General features: G+C 41.6%; 1 protein-coding gene across 2 annotated transcripts; it reads right to left on the reverse strand.

Moving 5' to 3' along the window:
* Positions 1–217: 217 nt before the first annotated feature.
* On the reverse strand, positions 218–22,533 carry LOC146890737 (glutathione S-transferase alpha-3-like). Of its 2 annotated transcripts, none has more exons than XM_087898026.1 (7): positions 22,403–22,533; positions 16,582–16,689; positions 11,695–11,746; positions 10,136–10,268; positions 8,549–8,690; positions 5,639–5,770; positions 218–553 (listed from the first exon to the last, which is right to left on the reverse strand). In XM_087898026.1, exons 2-7 carry the CDS (start codon positions 16,666–16,668, stop codon positions 434–436), a joined length of 666 nt encoding a protein of 221 aa, XP_087754152.1. In that variant the 5' UTR covers positions 16,669–16,689; positions 22,403–22,533; the 3' UTR covers positions 218–433. The 2 variants fall into 2 exon arrangements, with proteins under 2 accessions (XP_087754152.1, XP_087754153.1); XM_087898027.1 differs by lacking the exon at positions 22,403–22,533 and adding an exon at positions 19,971–19,991.
* Positions 22,534–22,544: the final 11 nt, after the last annotated feature.

Raw genomic sequence — 22,544 nt, forward strand, 5'->3', positions numbered from 1 at the left:
CTTATGCTGAAAAAAGTAAAGTTAAAGCAGCATATTAATCCACATTGAATGTGTCTGTCTGTCATTTCCTCACCGATTCCTGAATTCTCCTGAGCCTTCGCCCTGCTTCTCCCACGGTCTGAGTGGCTCCCTGAGCCGATCTGTGGCAGGTTTCTACGTACTTGTGTTTAATAAGGATATGACAACTATTTCATAATGATATTTGAATACTCCAGAGTCTAAGAAGCTTGTTCTGTTTTATTGAAATTCAAAGAAATATTCCAGGAAGTGATAGTGATTTCAATTTTGATTACAACCAAATAGCAAAATACACAAACTTCAGAAAACGTACTGGCCTCACAATAAGCAGGATCAACATTTAATCAAAACACTTCATTGTTGCAAAGCGTTAGAAGGTTGACCTTGGGGCTGTTACACATCGTGTTTGCCTGATTTAATGGAAAATCTTCATTGCTGCTTCTACGCATTTCTCATCCTCGAAAGGCTTCCTTTGGCTGCCAGGTTGGAGAAACTTCTTCACTGTAGGGAGGTTGCTGACTCTGGTTCTCAGTGCCTGTAAGAAACAAATCAGAGCCTCAGAGAGCAGCTGAAGAAAAAGCTATTATTACATGTGCAGTCCTGAACCCCTGCCAGTGAAAAGACCAACTGATCCCCTCCATCTGCAGCAGGTGGAGGTCAGAGGCAGATACTCAGGATGAAGTTGAGAGGGAAAAATGGAGCTGTCTCCCATATATCTTAAAGACTCATTCTGCTCCCAGCGCTTTGATCTTTGGACTTTAATCTGTAGACTCGCCACTTCTCTACAATTTAAGAAGGATCAGTTTATTTCCCAGATGTTGTTGATACCTAGACAAACCCAAATAGATAAAACGAAGATCTGGGTCAATAGGGTCCGGAACAGTGGGAGAAAATAGAACGGAAAACCTGGGTCCAGTCACAACAGGCTGTCACACTGAAGAAGAGAAGTGGAATTGCCGGGGGCTGGCAGGAGAGCCCACTGGTACAGCCCTTGTCTGGTGGACGCAAGGGTTAATCACAAGCACCACACAAAACACAGTCAAATAAAGCCAGTAAGGGAGCTGCAGGATGGCTCAGGGGGCAAAGTCCTGCTATGCAAGCATAAGGATGTGAGTTTGGATGCCCAGAACCCACATGAAGCAAGTACAATTGTATGTGTCTTTTCTCCGGGACTGTGGTATGGAGGGTGGAGAAGACAGCTCTGAAATTCATTGATCAGTCAGCCTAGCTGAATAGATGAGCTCCTGACTCAGTGGCCCACTCCGCAAAAGATTGTCAGAGCCCCTTTGGGCAGGGATCAGCAAGGGGTACCTGGGAGGGGGTGCGAGGTAACAGGAAATGGCAGATTAAGAGAAATAAATATAGAAACATAGGATAGACAGTGAGGATTGAAGGTAAATACCAAACAGCACCAAGTTTATTTCTCAGCCAGCAAATTACTGGTAACGGGCAAAGGGCAGAACAAAGGGCAGTCCAGTCAGCTACCGACCTCCCTGCACTGTCCTTGGGAGGAATCTCAAGTAGGTGCATTACCTCATTCAGCTTAGTACATTCTAATCTCTAAGGAAGAGTGCCTCCAACTGGCATACCCAGCCCAAATCTTAATAGATAATGTGCTCTCTTAATAGATAATATGTTCTTTCATCTGGGCAAAAATGTTCTTTCTTATGGACTTAATCAGAACTTTCTCACAGCCCAGAAGGATACAGGCAGGCAAGCAAGTAAGCTTGAACTCAAATGACTTCTTTAAGACAGTAATGACTCCAGCTGAATGCTGGGTCCCACATGGGCTTCCACAAAAGACATAAAGGAGAGTGTTTCAAGAAGGCATCCTATGTATACTCCTGTCTTCCATATGCATAAGAACATTCATACAAACCAGATGAACACATGCATACAACTCATACACAGACATACGCACACACACAAACACATACAAACACAGAGATGAGAAGTTTTTGGATTGTGGAAATATGTCAGTGAGGGAGGTCACTGTAGAGAGAAATGAAAGGTTTGATAACATAAAAGTTTGAAAAGACCTCCCCATTTCTTTTACATTTTCCAACTTTGTGGCATATAAACTTTCGTAGTAAGATCTAATGATTCTCTGAATTTCCTCTGTGTCTGTGGTTATATCCCCCTTTTCATTTTTGATCCTATTAATTTGCAAGTTCTCTCTCTGCCGTTTGATTAGTTTGGATAGGGGTTTGTCAATCTTGTTGATTTTCTTCAAGAACCAGCTTTTTGATTCATTGATTCTTTGGATTGTTTTCTGTGTTTCTATTTTGTTGATTTCAGCCCTCAGTTTGATTATTTCCAGTCTTCTACTCCTCCTGGGTGAATCAGCTTCTTTTTTTCTAGAGCTTTCAAGTGTGCTGTTAGGTCTCCAATGTGTGCTTTCTCCGTTTTCTTTAGTTGGGCACCTATTGCTATGAACTTTCCTCTTAGCACTGCTTTCATAGTGTCCCATAGGTTTGAGTATGTTGTGTCTTTGTTTTCATTAAATTCAAGGAAGACTTTAATTTCTTTCTTAATTTCGTCCCTGACCCAGGGGTGATTTAGTAGTTGACTGTTCAACTTCCATGAGTTTGTTGACTTCCTGGGGGGTAGCATTGTTGTTGAATTCTAATTTTAATCCATGGTGGTCTGACAAGACACAGGTGGTTACTAATATTTTTTTGTATCTGTGGGAGTTTGCTTTGTTACCGAGTATGTGGTCAATCTTCGAGAAGGTTCCATGAACTGCAGAGAAGAAGGTATACACAAAGGATAAAGAAGCTGAGAGGAAAATCAGAGAAACATCACCTTTCACGATAGCCACAAATAGCATAAAATATCTTGGGGTTACTCTAACCAAGGAAGTGAAAGACCTATTTGACAAGAACTTTAAGTCTTTGAAGAAAGAAATTGAGGAGGATACCAGAAAATGGAAAGATCTCCCTTGTTCTTGGATTGGGAGGATCAACATAGTAAAAATGGCAATTCTACCAAAAGCAATCTATAGATTCAATGCAATCCCCATCAAAATCCCATCAAACTTCTTCACAGACCTTGAGAAAACAATAATCAAGTTTATATGGCAAAACAAAAAACCCAGGATAGCCAAAACAATCTTATACAATAAAGGAACTTCAGGAGGCATTACCATCCCTGACTTCAAACTCTATTACAGAGCTACAGTATTGAAAACAGCTTGGTATTGGCATAAGAACAGAGAAATCGACCTTTGGAATCGAATAGAAGACCCGGATATTAACCCACAAACCTATGAGCACCTAATTTTTGACAAGGGAGCTAAAGGTATACAATGGAAGAAGGAAAGCATCTTTAACAAATGGTGCTGGCATAACTGGATGTCAACCTGTAGAAGGATGAAAGTAGATCCATACCTATCACCATGCACAAAACTCAGGTCCAAATGGATTAAAGACATCAACATTAATCTGTCCACTTTGAACCTGATAGAAGAGAAGTGGGAAGTAGTCTACAAGATATAGGCACAGGAGGCCTCTTCCTAAGTAGGAACCCAGCTGCACAGACAATAAGAGAAACAATGAATAAATGGGATCTACTGAAACTGAGAAGCTTCTGTAAAGCAAAGGACACTGTCAGTAAGACAAAAGGGCTGCCTTCTGACTGGGAGAAGATCTTTACCAACCCCTCATCAAACAAAGGTCTGATCTCCAAAATATACAAAGAACTCAAGAAACTAGGCACTAAAACTCTAATTAACCCAATTAAAAAATGGGGTACTGAACTGAACAGAGAATTCACAACAGATGAACTTCGAATGGCCAGAAGACACTTAAGGTCATGCTCAACCTCCTTAGCGATCAGGGAAATGCAAATCAAAACCACTTTGAGATACCATCTTACACCTGTCAGAATAGCTAAAGTCAAAAACACCAATGATAGCCTATGCTGGAGAGGATGTGGGGTGAGGGGAACACTCGTCCATTGCTGGTGGGAATGCAAACTTGTGCAGCCACTGTGGAAATCAGTGTGGCGGTTTCTCAGGAAACTGGGAGTCAACCTCCCTCAGGACCCGGCAATTCCACTCTTGGGAATATACCCTAGAGATTCCCTAGTATACTACAAAAGCATTTGTTCAACTATGTTCATAGCAGCACTATTTGTAATAGCCAGAACCTGGAAACAGCCTAGGTGCCCCTCAATAGAAGAATGGTTAAAAAAGGTGTGGAACATATACACATTAGAGTTTTACTCAGCGGTAAAAAATAATGACATCTTGAATTTTGCATGCAAATGGATGGACATAGAAAACGCTTTACTGAGTGAGGTAAGCCAGACCCAAAAAGAGGAACACGGTATGTATTCACTCATAAGTGGATTCTAACCATAATTAAAGGTCTTTGAGCCTATTATTCGTGATCCTAGAGAAGCTAAATAAGAAGACGAACCTGATGAAGATTATTTAGCTACCCGCCAGGAGGTAGGAAATAGTCAAGAGTCCCAGGTAACCTTGGGTGCATGGGGGGTGGGTGGGAGGGTTGTTGGAAGGGGAGAGGGTTAGAGAGAAGGGAGTAGGGGAGGAATGGAGAAAGCTCGGTAGACCGGGATGGGGGGAAGGGAGGAAGGATGAATATGGGATCAGGGAAGAATATATTTCAACTAAGGGAGTCATTTTAGGGTTTATAGGAAACTTGATTATATATGGGATCCCAGGTCCAAGGAGAGATCCCCAGATTGTTCTCTGGACAGAGGAGAGGGTGCCTGAACCGGCCTTGGCCCATAACCATACTGATGAATATTTTGCTTATCACCATAGATCCTTCATCTGGCGATGGATGGTGATACAGACGGAGTCCCACATTGGAGCACCGGACTGAGCCCCCCAAGGTCCAAATCAGGAGCAGAAGAGGAAGAAAATGACGAAGGACTGCGAGGGATGCTATCACCCACTGATACAAGGGGTCGGATCTAATGAGAGTTTACCAAGGGCAGTTGGACTGCGACTGAACGAGCACGTGATCCAACCAGATTCTCTGAATGTGGCCGGATTCTCTGAATGTGGCTGGCCCGGAGTCTTTTTGAGAAGCCATTGACAATGACACTGGGACTAGTTTCCTCTGCATATACTGGATTTTTGGGATCCAGTCTGTTTGGATACTCACCTTCCTGGACCTGGAGGGAGGGGGGACGAACTTGAACTTCCCACAGGGCTTGAAACCCTGACTGCCCTTAGGGACAAAGACGGAGGAGGAGAGGGAGGGGGGAGTGGGAGGGTGTTGGGAAGAGGGGCGTAAATGGAATCTTTTATAATTTAATAAAATTACTTTAAAAAAAAAAAAGACCTCCCCAGATAAGTTCAGTCTGGACTGAGAAGGCTGCAGGAGTGATAAAGAGAATTTTGTTGAAATCAGGGTCAAAACCAAGCTGGAATGGGTTATGGGGAGAGAGCGTGAAGCCTTAAGCTCTTTTCATTATACAAGACCAAGTGTCCTTCCTGAGATACCTAGGGTCTAAAATCTCATTTTGTAGGTATAACCGGGGGCAAGCAGTAGATATGAAGGCAGGAGGAAACTAGGAGTTGGGTCAAACTATTGTATCCCACGAGGTAAGGTCTGGGCTGCCCCTCAGAGTGTTTGAAATAGATCACCTTCAGCAGAGGGAAGTTGGCCAAAGCACTGGGGTCCAGCTCTTCCACATGGTAGAGAAGTTTAACCAGGTAAACATCTGCCCTGCTCAGCTTGTTGCCAACGAGATAATCTTGTCCATGGCTCTTTAACACCTGTGGGATTCAAGATGTTTGTTAGATCTTGAAGACTAACAGCCATCAGAATGGGCCTCTATGGCTTTTTCTGAGGATTTCAAACCAAATTCCCTTCTCCTGCCTTTTCATGTGTGTATGGAACCCCACACTTTTCTGTCAGTTCTGACTCACAAACAAATTCAAGAAGCAGAGTTTCACCCATTATTTTGCCATCTGGCCGTCACTGCTTTTCATACATGTTTGAAACTTTCTGTTCCAGCCTCACTATTTCTTCCTGCCTCCCCTTTAAAGGGGTGAAGCTCTGACATTTGAGGGTGTCCCCTGACTGTACTCTGCAGTCTCTTAGTGGGAAGTGGTGTCACCTGTGTGAATACGCCCTTCACACCTGAGCCAACTGCTTCAGTGACTACATTCCTTCTTGTTCTGCTCTCCCAGTGTCCTTATATCTACGCCATCAAGAGTAAGCTTGATCCTTTTCTCCTCCGCAACACTAGCTCAGGTTCTTTATACTAGGCATCCTCCTGCTGCAGTGCTGAAGCAACAGAGAGTCCACTGCATGTGTGTTTCTCCAATTAATTTGAGAATGCTAGGGAAGAAAACACCATAGTGGAAAGAAGAGTGTGTGGGTGGGGGAGGGGAAGAATGAACTCATACAACATAACCAGCACCACAGGATGCTGAATTCAGCATCATGTTGATGATATCCATGTATTCATGTGTTCTTTAATCTAACTAACTAGTCTTCCTTCCTTCCTTCCTTCCTCTTTTCATATTTTGAAGACAGGATTTCCTGTAGCACAGGCTGGCCTCAAACTCACTGTGTACTTAACCTAGTCTTGAACTGATCCTCCATCTTCTATGTCTTGAGCTTGACTTACAGGATTGTGTTGCCATGCCTATCTCTACCTTTGTAGATAAATGAAAGTCTTTATAAAAATTATTTGAGTAATATGCAATATTTCTTAAAATAATCCTTCAATGTAAAAGTCATGAAGAATAAAGAAAAAAATTTACCATAGCACTACCAATTAAAAATAATGTTATCAAATACATATGATATAATGTATATCTATAGAAATCTGAATGATTTCTTGGTAAAAGAACCAAATGATATTGGAATTTACGTGTCTTGCTGATATTCAAGGGGATCTTTGTTTTCACAGTATAGGGGACAAGTTGTAATGAATAGAGAACATCTCTTCATGGGATAAATCCTAATCTGTCAGATTCCAAGCGCCAAGAGGGAGAAACGGAGGAAATGGGCATCTATATTATTATCTACTCCCTGGATCCGATACACATCAATGAATTCAGATTTGTTGAATGAACAAAGGAAGAATAATCTATTGCTAAGCAAGCTATTACAGAACAAATGAGGACAATAGGAGCTATTCTCTGAAATATCTCAGCATTGCTGAAACCTGCAGAATAAAGGAGAAATGAAGGAGAAATGCCGTGGGCAGTGAGGTGGAGATGAATGGCCTTCTGAAGCCAAGGGCTTCTTCCTCTGTCTGCAAGGCTCCGGCCACACTGACATACTTGGACATTTCTCCTTGTTCAGTTTGGCCTGGCATAGTGTGTTTCTGAAACATGGCCTCTTCATCTGGAACTGGAGCTCTACATAGGATGGCGCACATACAACAAACACACGTACACATGGATATGAAAACAGAACTTAATTCCCTATTCTTTTTTCTTTAACATTTTTTTTGTAATTTTATTAAATTATAAAAAGTTTCCATTTACGCCCCTCCTCCCAACGCCCTCCCACTCCCCCCCTCCCTCTCCTCCTCCCTCTTTGTCCCCTAGGGAAGTCAGGGTCTCCTGCCCTGTGGGAAGTCCAAGTTCCTCCCCCCTCACTCCAGGTCCAGGAAGGTGAGCATCCAAACAGACTGGATCCCAAAAATCCAGTATATGCAGAGGAAACCAGTCCCAGTGTCATTGTCAATGGCTTCTCGGTAAGACTGCAGGCCTATTCTTATGCAAGTTTCTCTAAAAAATCTGAGAGATGTGTTGCTGATTCTGGCAATCAGTTTTTCTTCACATTTCCTCACTGTGTCTTTCCATCTGTGGCTCTGTCAAGATTGTGTAGCCTCTCTGCACCCATCCTGAAGCAGTATGATACTCTCCTAATGGGAACCTGTTTCAGGTCTCCCTTTACTTGGGGTAGAAGAATATTTTCTGATGTATTACTCTCATGTTGATGCTCCTGAGACAAAAGATTGCAGAGTTCTGTCCAATCAGGTCCAGCCTCTAGTGTGGCTCAGATGCTTACATAGTCCAAGTTCTAAATGTGACTGTGAAAATTCTATGGTGAGTCACAGCAAAGTAGAAATTTGTGGGAACATGAAGCCTGCTATTTACTCTAACTATGTCAATAGCTCTTGATATTCTACCTTTACACAATGCCTGGAGTGCTTGGATGCTGAAATAACAACAATGAAGTGCATTGTGGGAGTGAAGACCAACAACCCAAGGACACTCAGACCTTTTGCCTCCTTTGGGACTGCAGATTTATTTCTCCCCAAAATCAAGATGGTAAGAACTCTAGCCCACAGAATGATGCTGTTAGTAAATAGGACACTTGAGGGGGGAATAGATCCTCCAGGTTAAGGGTTCATGAGTGACATTCCTTCTCCTAACAAGGGAGGCATCGGAGAGCTTTCATCCCCACCTGCCATTGTACATGCAGACAGAAAGCAGGCATTTTTGCTGCAGCTATGTTTGCTGCTCAGATGTCCCCTGAGGACGAATAGACCCTCTGAATGCGCTAAAGGTCAAGCAACTTGCACTCACCTTCTCGTAGGCAGGGAAGTAGCGGTTTCTTGCCTTATCCTTGATCTTGGCAAGGTTTCCCTCTTTCTCCTCTTTGGGAAGGTAAGGTTGATAGAGAACCATTTCATCCAGATCCATCATACCTTCAGTATACATATCAATGCTGAAAAACAGACATGTGTCCTTCCACATCCCTCTTGCCTAAGCTCTTATACTTGAAAAGCATAAAAGGCAGTGGTAAAATAGCTCTCCTCTAATGGGGATATGGAGCCCATAATAATAGATTTTTACTGCTGATTATAAATCATTTTAGAACGTTGTTCGAGACAGAATCTCTTTATGTAGCTTGACTAGACTGTAGACTATGTGAACAGAATGGCCTTAAACACACAGAATTCTCCTGCCTTTGTCACTGAGTGCTGAGACAAAGGCAAACACCACCACCTCCAGTAACATTCCATTCTGAATGACCTCAAGTGATAGTAAGCAATGTTCTTCTCGTCATTGATTCTTCTGATAAAATTTGACTCATTTTCTACTTTTTGAACATTGTACTTCTTGAACAAAAATAACACATCTATGAACAATCACTCCAAAGGATGTGTTTTTATTGCTCTTGTGTGCTTATCTGGTAATGAAACTTCTGGATTATTGGTGACATGATGCTTTACTTTTAGAGAAAAACCCACAGTTCCACAGAAGATTTGGTGTAAATGGTGTGATTCTAACACGGGAGAGAGGAGCCCTCTACTTCAGTCTTGACAGCTCTGAACAGCCTTCCCAGAAAAAGCTTCCTGCAACCCTGGTGTCTCTGTACCAAACTCTATGAGACCTGACCATATGTAGATTCACATGGTAACCCAGGGTCATGAATGTAATTGTCAGAACTGGAAAATCAGCCCTTTGGATCCTTCTCTTTGCTGCTAGTCAAAGATATAGCATGATTAAGAAAGACCCAGAGTCAGATATTGGGTTTCAACGCAAAAACCAGAAAAGTAAAACAGTCAAATACTAGGGAAGTCTTACCCCTACCAAGGCTGGGCGACTGGAAACTAAGCAGCCTAAGCCTCTCTCTCTCTACTCATGTTTTTTTATTACCTCTAGTAGTGGATTAAAGGTGTAGGCCACCACCACCTAGATTTGTTTCTGCATTGATCCTGTGTAGTCCAGGGTGGCCGTGAACTCAGAGATTCATCTGCCTCTGTCTCCCAAATCCTGTGATTAAAGGTGTACATCCCCATTACCTGATCTCTGGGAGCTTTAGCTTTGCCTCTGGTCTTCAGGCAAGGTTTATTTATTAAAACACAAATACTATACCACTACACAAAGAGTTGTTCTTTGTCTAAAACTATTGGCTAGAATGTTGCTTCTGAAGACTAAACAAAGGGAAACCAGGCTCCACCATCTCCTATTCCACACGACACACACAACCCCTCCTATTCTTCCCTCATCTCCCCTCATATTCTTCCCTCAATTCCATAGCTTTCTTCTTAAGTCAAGTCAGTGTGCGTATGCCCAAACACCCAGGCATTGTGTCATGAGTCCTTTGTCATGGTTCTGTTCATTCAAGACAGAACCTAAATATTTCCCAGAGTAAATGCATCATACATAGCTCTCTCCTTCATGTCCTTCCCATAGAGGTTATATTTGCTGGCAATGTAGTTGAGAATGGCTCTGGTCTGCACCAGCTTCATTCCATCGATCTCTACCAAGGGCAATTGTTGAAACATCAAACTCCCATCTATCATATGAATCAAAGAGAAAGAAGCATAAGATGTTTATGGGCATATTATATACATATATACATACATACACAGACAGACAGACTGACTGACAGACAGTCTGACAAACAGAGAGACAGACAGACAGACAGACAGACAGACACACACACACACACACACATATGTTAATGCACGGTCAGACATATTTAAAAGTACAAAACAAAAGGTATCTGATGAAAGAACAGAAAATTTTAAAACAACTAATTACTTGATAACTAACTTTTCAATGGAATAGCATTTACGTATTTTTTTGTGCCTTTAGTGTCTAAGTTCTAGAATTTTATTTTATTGATGTTTTTATTTCATATTGACAGTACTTCTGTATTGTTGCACAAGATGTGATAGTCTATTTAACTCATGTTCATGTGTATTTTGGGATGAAGTTGAAGGAGGTATAACTGTACCATTAGCTGGTACCTTGAAAATAAAAGGAGGGCCTCAGAGTCTCTGACTGTTCATGACATCAAGAAAAGGTCATAAAGCTGCTTCTGTGTAGGTTTCCTATGTGTTTTCACCGACACCAAGGGTCAGCATGTGCTGGGTAGACCCGAAACCCTCACACACCTGTGTTGATCTTCTTCCTGTTCTCTTGCATCCTCCCTCACAGTATTCCACATAATCAGCATAACCTTTCTGTTAATCCTATAAAGCAGTATTACTAGGAATACATTTGTCAAACCCATTAGAACTCAGAATAAGTGGCTGAAATATTTGATCCTGGCATCTAGTGAATTTAATGTGGATGGAAGGCTGTGTGGGAACCCAAGCTAACTGCAGCAAGCATGGAAGAACAGAGACAGGTCATTCATATGGCTTTAGGGGTGGTTTCAGCAAACACAGAGAGAGTTTCAGCCCTTTTAACTGAGATATTTACCAGATCTGTGATGTGGGATGATCTTCTGTATGCTTTTATTGGTTGATGAATAAAACTGTTTTGGCCTATGAAAGGGCAGAATATAGCTAGACAGGAAAGCCAAACTGAATATGGGGAGAAAGAAGGTGGGATTGAGAGAGTTGCCATCCAGCCACCCAAGAAACAATATGCCAGAGCACCACTGGTAAGCCACAGGCCTCATTACAGTATACATATTAATAGAAATGGATCGATTTAGATATAAGAGCTAGTTATAGTAAGCCTGAGCTAATAGGTCAAACAGTTTGTAATTAATATAAAGCCGCAGAGTGGTTATTTTAAAAGCAACAGCAGGACTGGGTGAGGCATCTAAAAGCCTCCAGGTACAAATGCTCACAGAGATTCATGACATACAATCTACCACCCTTTCGTCAATTATTACCTGATAATTTTCTACACTTAGATAGGTAATGTCTAGTGATTAAAGCTTCCACCAGAAATCCTCTCAGGAACATTCAGATCTTTGTTCTTACCATTTTTTAACTTTTCCAGATCATCTCGACTTTTCAGAAGCTTTTCTTCAAACTAGAATACAGAAAGAATAAACACATCTTAATTAATTAATTTTATTACATTCCAGGCTTTTCGCTTTAATGGCTCTGATCCGTAGATGATGTGAGAAAAGGAAAATTTTTTTTTAATTTCCAAGGACACGGGTGCATTAATCAGGGTTTATGGGAATTGAGAGCAGATATTTAAAAAAAGGAGTCGTGGTCACAACACATCGCTTTTCCTTCTTGTAGGCAACACCATCTCTCCCAGAACTCTACCTATGTAGCTGATTAAAGACTAGGGGATAAGAATGCCAGAGGAAGGAAAATACTGCACATTCCAGCCAAACGTCCACGGAAAGAGTCATCATGGTGTGAGACTCTTGCTGACATGTTTACTTCCACTTGTGGTCATGTCTCTTGCTCACAGTGAGATGGTATAACAACACAGGAAAGACTTCCTTTGATCATTTGTAAATTAGAGGAAGTGTATTCTTCTTTAGAAGACTAGTGGGAATCCCAGAGAACCTAGACAACAAAGAGGTCACTAGGAGAGACATACATGGATCTAATCTACAGGGGAAATAGAGAAAGACAGGATCTCCTGAACAAATTAGAAGCGTGGGGATCATGGGACAGGGGAGAGGGAGGAAGGGAGGGGGCAGAGAAAAATGTATGGTTCAGTAAAAACAATAAAGAAAGACGAATAGTGGGATGTTTTCAAAACACTCAGTACCTTCCGTGCCCCACAGAAAACAAGTATTGTTACGTAATACAATAGTGTTGTTTTCAGTGACTTTTTGACTTTTCTGGAGTTTCTGGTTGTAAGATGTCAGGACATCGGGGTTATTGAGCATGCTCCATGCATCAGTTTCTTGTGGATCTATATGATCACATGGTATCACACTCAGGGCCCCATGAAGATGGGCAAGGTGGGATGGGGCTGGAGTGTGATGTTGATGGTGAGGTTGCTGCTGATGGGTGGGGCTGTAGCGACCATCATGTGTGCACAGTAGATCACCGCCAGAGGATCTGGGCGACCTGTTCTCAGCAGGCTCTTCAGTCACGCTGAGAGGCAGGAGAGGAAGCTGGCATCACTGCCACTTGCTCTTCCTGTACTGAGCTCACTCTGCCCAGAGGCTTGGAACTCTTGAAACACAAGGCTGCCATCTGGTTACTTGGGAAAACGATTGGCCGTTTGTACAAAGAAAACAGTCTGTGACGGCGCTACCATTTTCTTCTGTTTCTTCATTGCTTTGGAACAGGATTAGGCCACACAGACAATATATTCACAAAGTGGTTGTGCAAGGGTGCTAATATGAGCCTCTGGTAAACACTTTGCTAGATGCTTAGGAGGCAGCAGAAACCCAAATGAAACATGGGGCCCATACTGTAGCCCTGCCTTTCTGATCACTACATCCCACAGACAAGACGTCTTGGCAGTTTCTGACTTCCTTCTCAGAAAACCTCTTACCCAGTTGTGGGGTCCCTCTGGGCTGCACTGAGAAGGCTTTCCCTTACAACAGCTCTAGGAAGCAGTGATCAGCTGAAATATAGAGATCCCCACTGGATTTCTACTCAAACAGTTGGAAACACTGCCTTTTAACCCTATAAATAGCTTGATTCCATGTCATCTCATATACCATGAAACGAAAATTCAGCAAACAATGCTGTATCTGGCTGTGGACAAAAAGTTCTCTAAGGAGTCTATGTCTGTGCAGACTGATAGGCAGACTGGAATTTCAATATTGGGAAGAGATTGGAGTTATGTTAAGTTCAGAGTTTAATTACTTTATCTAGGACTACTTTTAAACTTTGTGAAACAGACAACCCTTGCCCCACCTTGTATTTGAACTAGCACCCTGTGATAATATATAAAACCTTTTAGAAGCTATTAACTTGGACTTAATATCTTGTGGTAATAGATAAAAATGTCTTTGCAGGTATTAACTTATCAGGACACTAATCTGAGAGCAAAGAATGTCATTAGAGACTCTGATAGGCCTCTAGAATAGCTCCCCTCATCACTTTGTCCCTGCCTCTATGGTGTGCCCATCAATGCTTTTCAAACTTGCCTTGATTTACAATCTTTTCTGTTCTGTAAAACTATAAAACTCAGTGAAACTGCTTTTTTGTGGTGGTCATCTTTGGTCATTTTCATCTTTGTGGTGGTTTGGATAGGTATGGCCCCAATGGACTTATGTATTTGAGTGTTTGACCCATAGGAAGTGGCACTATTAGGAGGTATGACCTAATATTGGAGTAGGTGTGACCTTGTTGGAGTAAGTGTGTCATTCTAGGGGTCTCATATGCTCAAGGGACATCCAGTGTGACACACAGTTCACTTCCTATTGTCTGCAGATCAAGATGAAGAATTCTCAGCTCCTTCTCCAGCACCATGTCTGCCTGTATGCCTCCATGTCCCACCAAGGTGATAATAGAATCAATTCTGAAACTGTAAGTCAGCCTTAATAACTAGAGTTGCTGTGGTCATGGTGTAACTTCCCAGTAATAGAAACCCTAAGACAAACTCAGAACATGGAGTTTAGAGTAGCCTAAATCTGTGTTCCCTGGCAGTGTTCACTGGAATGGCTCCAGAACAAACTGTCTCTGATTCCCTTTACGATGAAAGCTGTGGTTCTTATGCTGACAGTGTGCTTCCAAAGTCAGCACTGCAGGTGTCCTTTTATGCCCTGAATCCGCAGGACCCAGCAGACAACCTGACTTCTCTGGATAATATGAGTGAACCTGTTTCATGGTTAACAGAAGGTTTGTACTTTGTCTCCTGCCCATTCCTCTTCCAGAGTGTGTATTTCCATTGTAATTACATTCATTTCCAAAGAATGTATGCCTCACTCCTTTAATTATTGTCATGTTGGATATATATATATATATATATATATATATATATATATATATATACAAACAACAGAAAATTATTATGTTTCTCATTGTACCCCTTACTTACATTCAACAATTGTCTTCTCAAATTACAGAGTTTCATATACACCTCTTCTTTTGTAATCTCTTGAAGGAAATCTCAGATTTCATGTACTCTGAAGCCCTGTACAACACTGTTTGGGTCGACCATAAGCTATGCAAAGGTAGTTCCATAGGTTATAGCAGAATTTCAGAATTGGTGAATGCCACCAATTACAAAAGTAGAAGTGTAGTGGGACATTTAGGAACATTCACAGGAACAGTCATTTAAAGTTGAAAATGTGGACCACAACATGGAAAAGTCTTTCATTTGCAGAGAGGAAGGCCATGTTCCCATAGCGGCTTTTAGGAATGTCAAGAGAACTCATGCCAGAGTGGCATCGCCTCAGATGAGCCTCAGCAGCTGTTCTAGATTAGGAGAAGGCATCGTCTTCATAAAGGACAATTCATGCATGCCACTGCCCCAGGACTTTCCAGTAGGACAAGATATGGAGGAGTAGGATGGTGACACCAATGACCCAGGCCTCCATCAGACTGAAGCTAATGTGTGTGTACAAGCACTGATAAATTAGACTTCTTTTGTGTTTTTGAAGATATATTTTTATTCCCTCTCTCATTTCTGGGGAGTGTGTGTGTGTGTGTGTGTGTGTGTGTGTGTGTGTATGTTTACATAGAGGCTGGGAGAACTCACAGATTTGGACTTGGAGTTACAGGGGTGAAGTAAGTGTACGAAATTGAACTCGGGTACTCTGGAAGAGTCACAAGTGCTCTTTTTTCCATTTTTAAAAAATTGTTTTGATTGAGCTATTTTTCTCTGCTCCCCTCCTTTCTTCTCTCCTCCCCTTCTACCGTTCTCCGATGCTCCCAATTTACTCAGGATATCTTGTCTTTTTCTATTTCTCACATAGATTAGATCTATGTATGTCTCTCTTAGGATCATTTTTGTTGTCTAGGTTCTCTGGGATTGTGAATTGTAGGCTGGTTTTTCTTTGTTTATGCCTAAAAGCAACTTATGAGTAAGTACATATTATATTTGCATTTCTCACTCAATGTAATGAGTTTCACATCAAGATGTGAAAAAATCTTGATGTTTTCAAGATCCATCCATTTTTGCCCACAAATTTCAAGATGTCGTTATTTTTTTCTGCTGTGTAGTACTCTGTTGTGTAAATGTACCACATTTTCCTTATCTATTCTTCAGTTGAAGGGCATTTAGGTTGTTTCCAAGTTCTAGCTATGACAAATAATGCTGCTATGAACATAGTTGAGCACATGTCCTTGTGGCACGATTGAGCATCCTTTGGATATATACCCAAAAGTGGTATTACTTCATCCTGAGGAAGGTTGCTTCCTAATTTTCTGAGAAATCACCATACTGATATCCAAAGCGACTATACCAGCTGGCACTCCCAGCAGCAATACAGGAGTGTTCCCTTTACCCCACAGCCTCTTCAGCATAAGTTGTCATCAGTGTTTTTGATCTTGGCCAGTCTCACAGGTTTAAGATGGAATTTCAGAGTTGTTTTGATTTGCATTTCTCTGGTAGCATTTCCTTAAGTGTCTTTTCAGCCATTTTAGATTCATCTATTGAGAGTTCTCTAAGTACGTACCCTATTTTTTATTGGATTATTTCTTCTTTTGATGACCAATTTCTTGAGTTCTTTGTCTCTTTTGGAGATCAACCCACTGTCCAATGTGGGATTGGTGTAGATCTTTCCCCATTCTGTAGGCTAATAAGTGCTCTTAACTGCTGAGAAGTTCATTGCTAATGAAAACAATTAATTTATTAGGATAAATATATGGATCACTTAATAGTTGGCAGGCTTTAATTTGGGTCATCCAGCAAGACAATTTGATGGTTCATATGAGGAAAATGTTTGGTAAAAATCAATTGCAGGTTCAACTTAAAATACTCAGTTCAGAACCTACCTCTACTCCAGCTGCAGCTAAGAGCCACCGGACAGACTCCATTCTACCCCGGCCATCGAAGTAGTAAAGGACTGGCTTCCCTGCCATGGCAGCAATTGCTTGGTTTTCCTAAAGAGGAAAGAAACCCACCTTATTCTTAAGTGTGTACTATCAGGGTGTTTGGACAGCAGCTACACTGAAGAGACATCTGCCTTCCTCGTGGCAGGGTTGGAGACATTCTAGGAATATGTTCCTTGATCAAAATCATTATCCATCCAGAACCACCCTCTGATTGTGCCAAACCAGTTTAGTGTCTCCATTGGTTAAAATGTGACTTTCTAAAAACTGGTTTATTTGTCAGATTGGAGGACTCAAGAGGCAAACAGAGTACCAGCAAACTACAGTCCATTGTTCCCCTCTAATGGTCCCACCCATTACACCCGACTCTTCTTTTTTGTCTTCCCTTTCTCCTCCTCCACGTCCTGGTGAAGGTCTAACCAAGGCTTTGCATACACTAGACAAACTCTATATTCCTGAGCTACATGCCCAGCTCAGATCCTTTCTGACACACTGTCTTTAATAATCACATGACCACATGAACTGGTTATTTCTCATTATTCAGTTAAGGAAACTGAATATCAGATAACTTCAATGCATTGTTCACAATCACAGCAAACCATGGTAAACATGAAAACTCACAGAGAGGAGTAAAACCAAGAAAAATTTGTATCCTCATGCAAGAAGGCTCATAACTGAACACATCAAAATCCTAGAACATGGCTAGCAGCAAGGACCAGGGCAGTAGGCACTGTTCAGTCATTTGACTGTTAGACTGCATTTGATCAGAAGCAGAGAATAGGCTTCAAAAATGTGTTTACCACATGGAGAGTGTATGCTAAGAATAACTCAGCTGTCCTCTAAAACTGCCACATTCTGCCCAGAGACATAAATTGCTTGTTTCTTTGGAATGTGGTTTTCTTTTTGTGTCTACATTTCTATGTGAAGGCAAGAAAAAGAGGTCTTTCTGAGTTCATTTTACAGAATACACAATCAAGTTCAGGGTTGCCCATGTGTGTCCCACTGGGTACCCTCATCAGTTCGTCTTCATTTTATCCTATTAAAAATCACCTAATGGGACTTTTGAGACTTAGTTGCAGTGTAAGACTGTAGAAACAGATTTCTAAGGGAGCCTGCCCAAAATATAGTGCTTTTTCTTGTAGGCACACTTCTCTTCAAAACCAAAGATTTTATTAATTATGATATTGGTTTTCAAAATAAGGTGGAAATCATTAGGTGTGTTATGAAATCCACTTTTTAAAGAAGTAGAAGAGGATAGGAAGTGTGAGAGTGCAGGGTTAAGTAAGTGGATGTGTTTTTAGCTAGCTGTGTGTGCACTGTGTGGGGGGATGCATGCATGTGTCTATGCTCATGTGGTCATTATGCATGGATAAGGGATCCTGCTGAGTCTGTCAAGGGAATTTGATGCTCCCATTTCAGATGGCTTGAAGGTAGAGCACAGCAAAGAATCAGAGAAAAAGAGCAGTGGATCCTGGGATAGATGGGGCCAGTGGGGTCAGGAGAGTAAACTAAACACCCAGGAGTCACTGAGACCAGAAGCTCCGGTGCTGGGCTTGGGGGAAACTCCCTTTCCCTGTACAGTCTCAAAGGCTGTCAGAAAACCTTACATTTTTTGTTGGAAAGTTTGGCTGTTGTGCAATTTGAAACAATATCCTTGATCTTACCAGCCGGTGTATTTTTTCAAGTATGTGCACTTTTATTTAAATAGCAAACTACTATAAATATCATCACTTATGTAGAGAAATCCTAAACTCCAACCTTTATGTTATAAAAACATTGACAATGAAATCATTCCATCATTCTTATAGTGTAGAATGTGAATATTTCATGTTCTTTTTAGGGGTAATTAACAGGATGAAAGGGAGAGTGGGAGTCACTTGGCTACAGGTATTTGATTGTTGGCGACACAGAGCCAAGTGATACAATCTGTTCGCTAATCCTATTGCCATTAATAGAGGATCATGTTCCATAGTATTTCATCATAATGCTCTCCATGCTAACACTGTCCATTTCCAAAGGTCAATTCACCGCCAGAATGAAGCTTACCGCCCAGCCTCACAAAGTCAACAGAATAAGAATGAGAGAGAACGAATGATGGAGTCTCAACATGATGTTTAGTCACAGTCAGTTCTGAGGACTAACCGCCCTGTCTGCAGCCACCGTGAGAATGGTCCCTGGTGCTCCACTTACAGAGGGTTTCCGCAGGTTCAGAGAGAAACTATACACTCCCACTCTCAAAGCATTTGATCATCAACTTTCTCCTGCTACAGGTCAAGACTTCTCCGGTCCACCCTGGAGCCCTCCCTGAGCCCCACACTTCTCTCCTGAGGGCCTACTGCCTATTTTCCCAGAGTACTTCAGCCGTGTCAAGATTGAAGAAGGAAAAATGGAGCCTCTAGTTCATGAATGCCTTTCTGTGAACAGCTTTTTGGGAACTGCAGGGAAAGAAAGTTTGGTAAAGATCTTCAGTACTTTCCTTTGAAGGCTTAAGGAACTCAGTATGATAAGAACTCACAGAACTCAATTTATTCCATTAAGACAACTGGCTTCTGTGTGTGGTGGCACATGACTATAACCCCAGTACTTGGGATGTTGAGGCAGAAGGATAAAGTGTGTAAGGCCAAGTTGGTGTATATATATATATATATATATATATATATATATATATATATATATGTGTGTGTGTGTGTGTGTGTGTGTGTGTGTATATATTCCATTTCCTCTCAGTAGAAAATTTGTTCCATGGTATTGTTGACTTTCACATTCTAAACATCTGTGAATTCTAGCTAACTGCCAAATGCCCCAGTTTTTTTCTCTTCTATTCATGCTTCTCAAGTGTTAGTCCTTGAGAAGTTAGGTCCTTCACTGATCTTCAGCCAGAGCTCAGCATGCTTCCCTGCTGCTGAGACTGGGAAGACATTGGGCTGTCACAGGCTGAAGATAGGGAATGTACATGTGAAATACTCTTGGGTGGTGCAGGTCAGAATCCCCCTCAACATCCTCAAACAGGGAGTGAGTGAATCCATTCATAGGAAGAGTAAGCCTGTCAAAATGGGTAGTGTTGTGTAGCTATTTCCTCTGAACTTATAGTCTTATGAAGAAAAGAACTAAGCTTAGGAATCTAAGAAAGCTAAGGAAACGCAAGAGTTTAAGGAAGATCATAAAAACTACCAGATTCACAAGACAACTCCCCAGGCTGATAAACACAGTCAACAATTGATAGGAAAGGATTGTATTCAGTGGAGTTTCTGACAACCCAGGCAGGAAGCTCTAGAAGGAAGCTTTTGAGTCATTACGAACACCGTTGAGTCACCCATGGTTCTAGAAGTCACCTCAGTAAAGTCCTTAGTTCACCAAGCTGGTTGTGGATGAAATAGTTTTCTTCATTTGCCAGAGGTGCCCTGTCTGGTGTAAGTAGATACTAATTCATGTCTCCCCAGGAAGGGCACACAACTGACAGTGGTGCTGAGGTTGGGCAACTTTGCCTCTGCCATTCTTCTGCTGTGCCAGGAGATGCTTGAATCCTACAGAGAGGATGTCACTGATGAGCTGCTTAATTAGTGGCAAATTGATAAAAATCCTGACATGCTAAACGAATAGTTACTATAACAATAAATCTCAGCTTGAATTTCCTTGCCTACATGGTTTTAGAACATTGCTGCTGGCAGTGGGAGATGTAGCTCGGTGGTGCCAGCTGTATCTGCTCTAGGAGTTTTCCTCAGAGACTCTGCTCACTGGAATTTGGGATGCTTGGACTGATGCCCCAGAGAAGGATTTCAGCACATGTCAGCATAAAGCAAAGTTGTAGTTCATAAAGAAAGGGCCCTGTCTTCACCTCAAGGCTCGGCCAACTTCTGAGCACAGTAGAGTAGAAGAGCAGGTAGAAAGAATCTACAAACTGGAAAATGGGGAAGGTGCTGTGAAGTGCCATCCTCCTGGCATGACATGGCTGTTGCATACTTGAATACTTGAACCCATGACCATCACGGTTACTTGAACAAAATCATTGCAGTTAAAAGTTGCAGTATGAGAGAGAAGGGGCTCCCAGCGTTCCATACATAATTGAAGAGCTATAGGGAGCTGGGAGCTGTTGAGAAAGTGACAGTCACTTCTCTTTTGGGGGTCACCTTTGGTAGGCTGCTCATGACCCAGTGAATGGTCCACATCTATATGCATTTGGGCAAAACTAATAGGACTCAGTGGGTGGTAAAGCAAGAAGATGCCTGAGAGCTGGAGGAAGATGTATGTAGACGTGGCAGATGGAATTAAAAAGAGGGAGCAAGAGAGGGAGTGGGGAGTAGATATGACCAAGCTACTTTGTACATATAATGAAAAGAAAATAAACTCTGAAAATCCATTGCCTAAAAATGGTTTTAGAGTAGATTAAATTGGAGAAAAGAAGGGAGAGGGAAGCAGAAAAAGGAGGGAAAGAAGGAGCAGAGGGAGAGAGAAAGCAGAAGGTGGAGGGAGGAGGAGGACTATTTGGGGCAAGGGAGGAGACTTGCAAAATAGAGAGGGCAAGAGAGGGCAGCAGGGATAAATACAGTCAAAGCTTAATGATGTGCTCAATTTTGAGGAACTCAGGTACTTTATGTAGGGCGTGTACACCCACTATTTCTGAAAAAGAAAAGGGTAGTTGTATATGCCCAAGTGTTTGTATGGGTAGAGAGATAGAAATACAGAGAAAGAAAGAAAGACACACACACAGAGAGAGAGAGAGAGAGAGAGAGAGAGAGAGAGAGAGATGTCTTAACAATAACTAACCACACATAGTTACATTAAATTCATAGTTATAACTGTCCAAAGGATTAAAAAGTTAGGCAGCATATTTAGAGATGCTTATTTTTATACTGAGTTTCCCCATAGTAAAATAGATTGTACATGGTTCTTGATTGCTCTGATATGTGCTTTACGGGCCATAATCCACTGGGTTACAGGCAGATGAGATAGAATACAAGTCAAAACTTGTCAATGATCAAGGCAAATGTTTTGTCTGCAAACGTAATTCATGATCGTAACCAAAATCTCACCCAACAAAGGTGAGGAGTATCTTTGCTCCTCATCTATTTAATTCTCCTGGTCCTTATATTCTGCCTCGGCATCACAGTCCCCAAGTGCACACTGGTTTCTTCTATAGAGAAAGCAACTCTAGCATCAGTGCCGTGCTTCTCTTCCCTGGATATAATGCTGGTTTGTGAGGGCTGTTATCCCTCTGTTTCTTCCTTAAGAAGCTAATTTGTCTCTTACAAATAAATTCTCAAACCTAATTTTCTAAATCCTTCATTTTTGCACCTCTGTAATAATGCATTCAGTAGAAATGAAATCAACAATTCTTAGGCAGTCCTGAAGCACAATAACCCTGCATAATACAAGTACAAAAAACAAGTTTTCTTGTGCTGAAGTATTTTCTTGGTGCCAAAGGTTGTGTGTGTACAGTTGTTTGTGTGGGGGGGGGGTGTTTGTGTGTGTGTTTGTGTGGGTGTCTGTGTAGATCTGTTTATGTACCTGTGTGTCCCTGTGTGTGTGCATGTGTGTGTCTGTTTGTGTGCGTGTGCATGCATATGAGTGTTTGTGTGTGTGCCTACATGTATATGTTTACGTGTGTCTTTGTGTGTATGCTTGTGTGTGTGTGTTTGTGTGAGTATGTTTGTGTGTGTGTCTGTGTGTGCTTGTGTGTCTGTTTGTGTGTGTGTGTGTGTGTGTGTGTGTGTGTGTGTGCATATGTGTGTGTCTATTAGGAAAAAAGATTTGGTTCAGTACTTACCTTGTGAAAAAGCTGTTCACTTTAAGGAACTTCACAGCAAAAAAAAAAAAAAAATTAAAAAAAGAGTTCCTGTTGTTATATAATCTGTTTCTTAATTTGAATAAGCCCTTCCCAGTTAAAGGGAGACAATCCAATAAGAGAA

This window comes from Myodes glareolus, chromosome 18, assembly GCF_982192425.1.
Source record: "Myodes glareolus chromosome 18, mMyoGla1.1, whole genome shotgun sequence".
NCBI lineage: Eukaryota > Metazoa > Chordata > Mammalia > Rodentia > Cricetidae > Myodes > Myodes glareolus.

What these genes read in the sequence shown, in the direction of transcription:
- LOC146890737 (XM_087898026.1), bottom strand. Translation starts at nt 16,668, where the DNA reads ATGGCAGGGAAGCCAGTCCTTTACTACTTCGATGGCCGGGGTAGAATG. An exon ending in GACATGAAGGAGAGAGCTAT is followed by an intron (nt 8,691 to 10,135) that starts GTATGATGCATT and finishes TCTGTTTTTCAG; the next exon opens with CATTGATATGTATACTGAAG. An exon ending in ACTTCCCTGCCTACGAGAAG is followed by an intron (nt 5,771 to 8,548) that starts GTGAGTGCAAGT and finishes TGAATCCCACAG; the next exon opens with GTGTTAAAGAGCCATGGACA.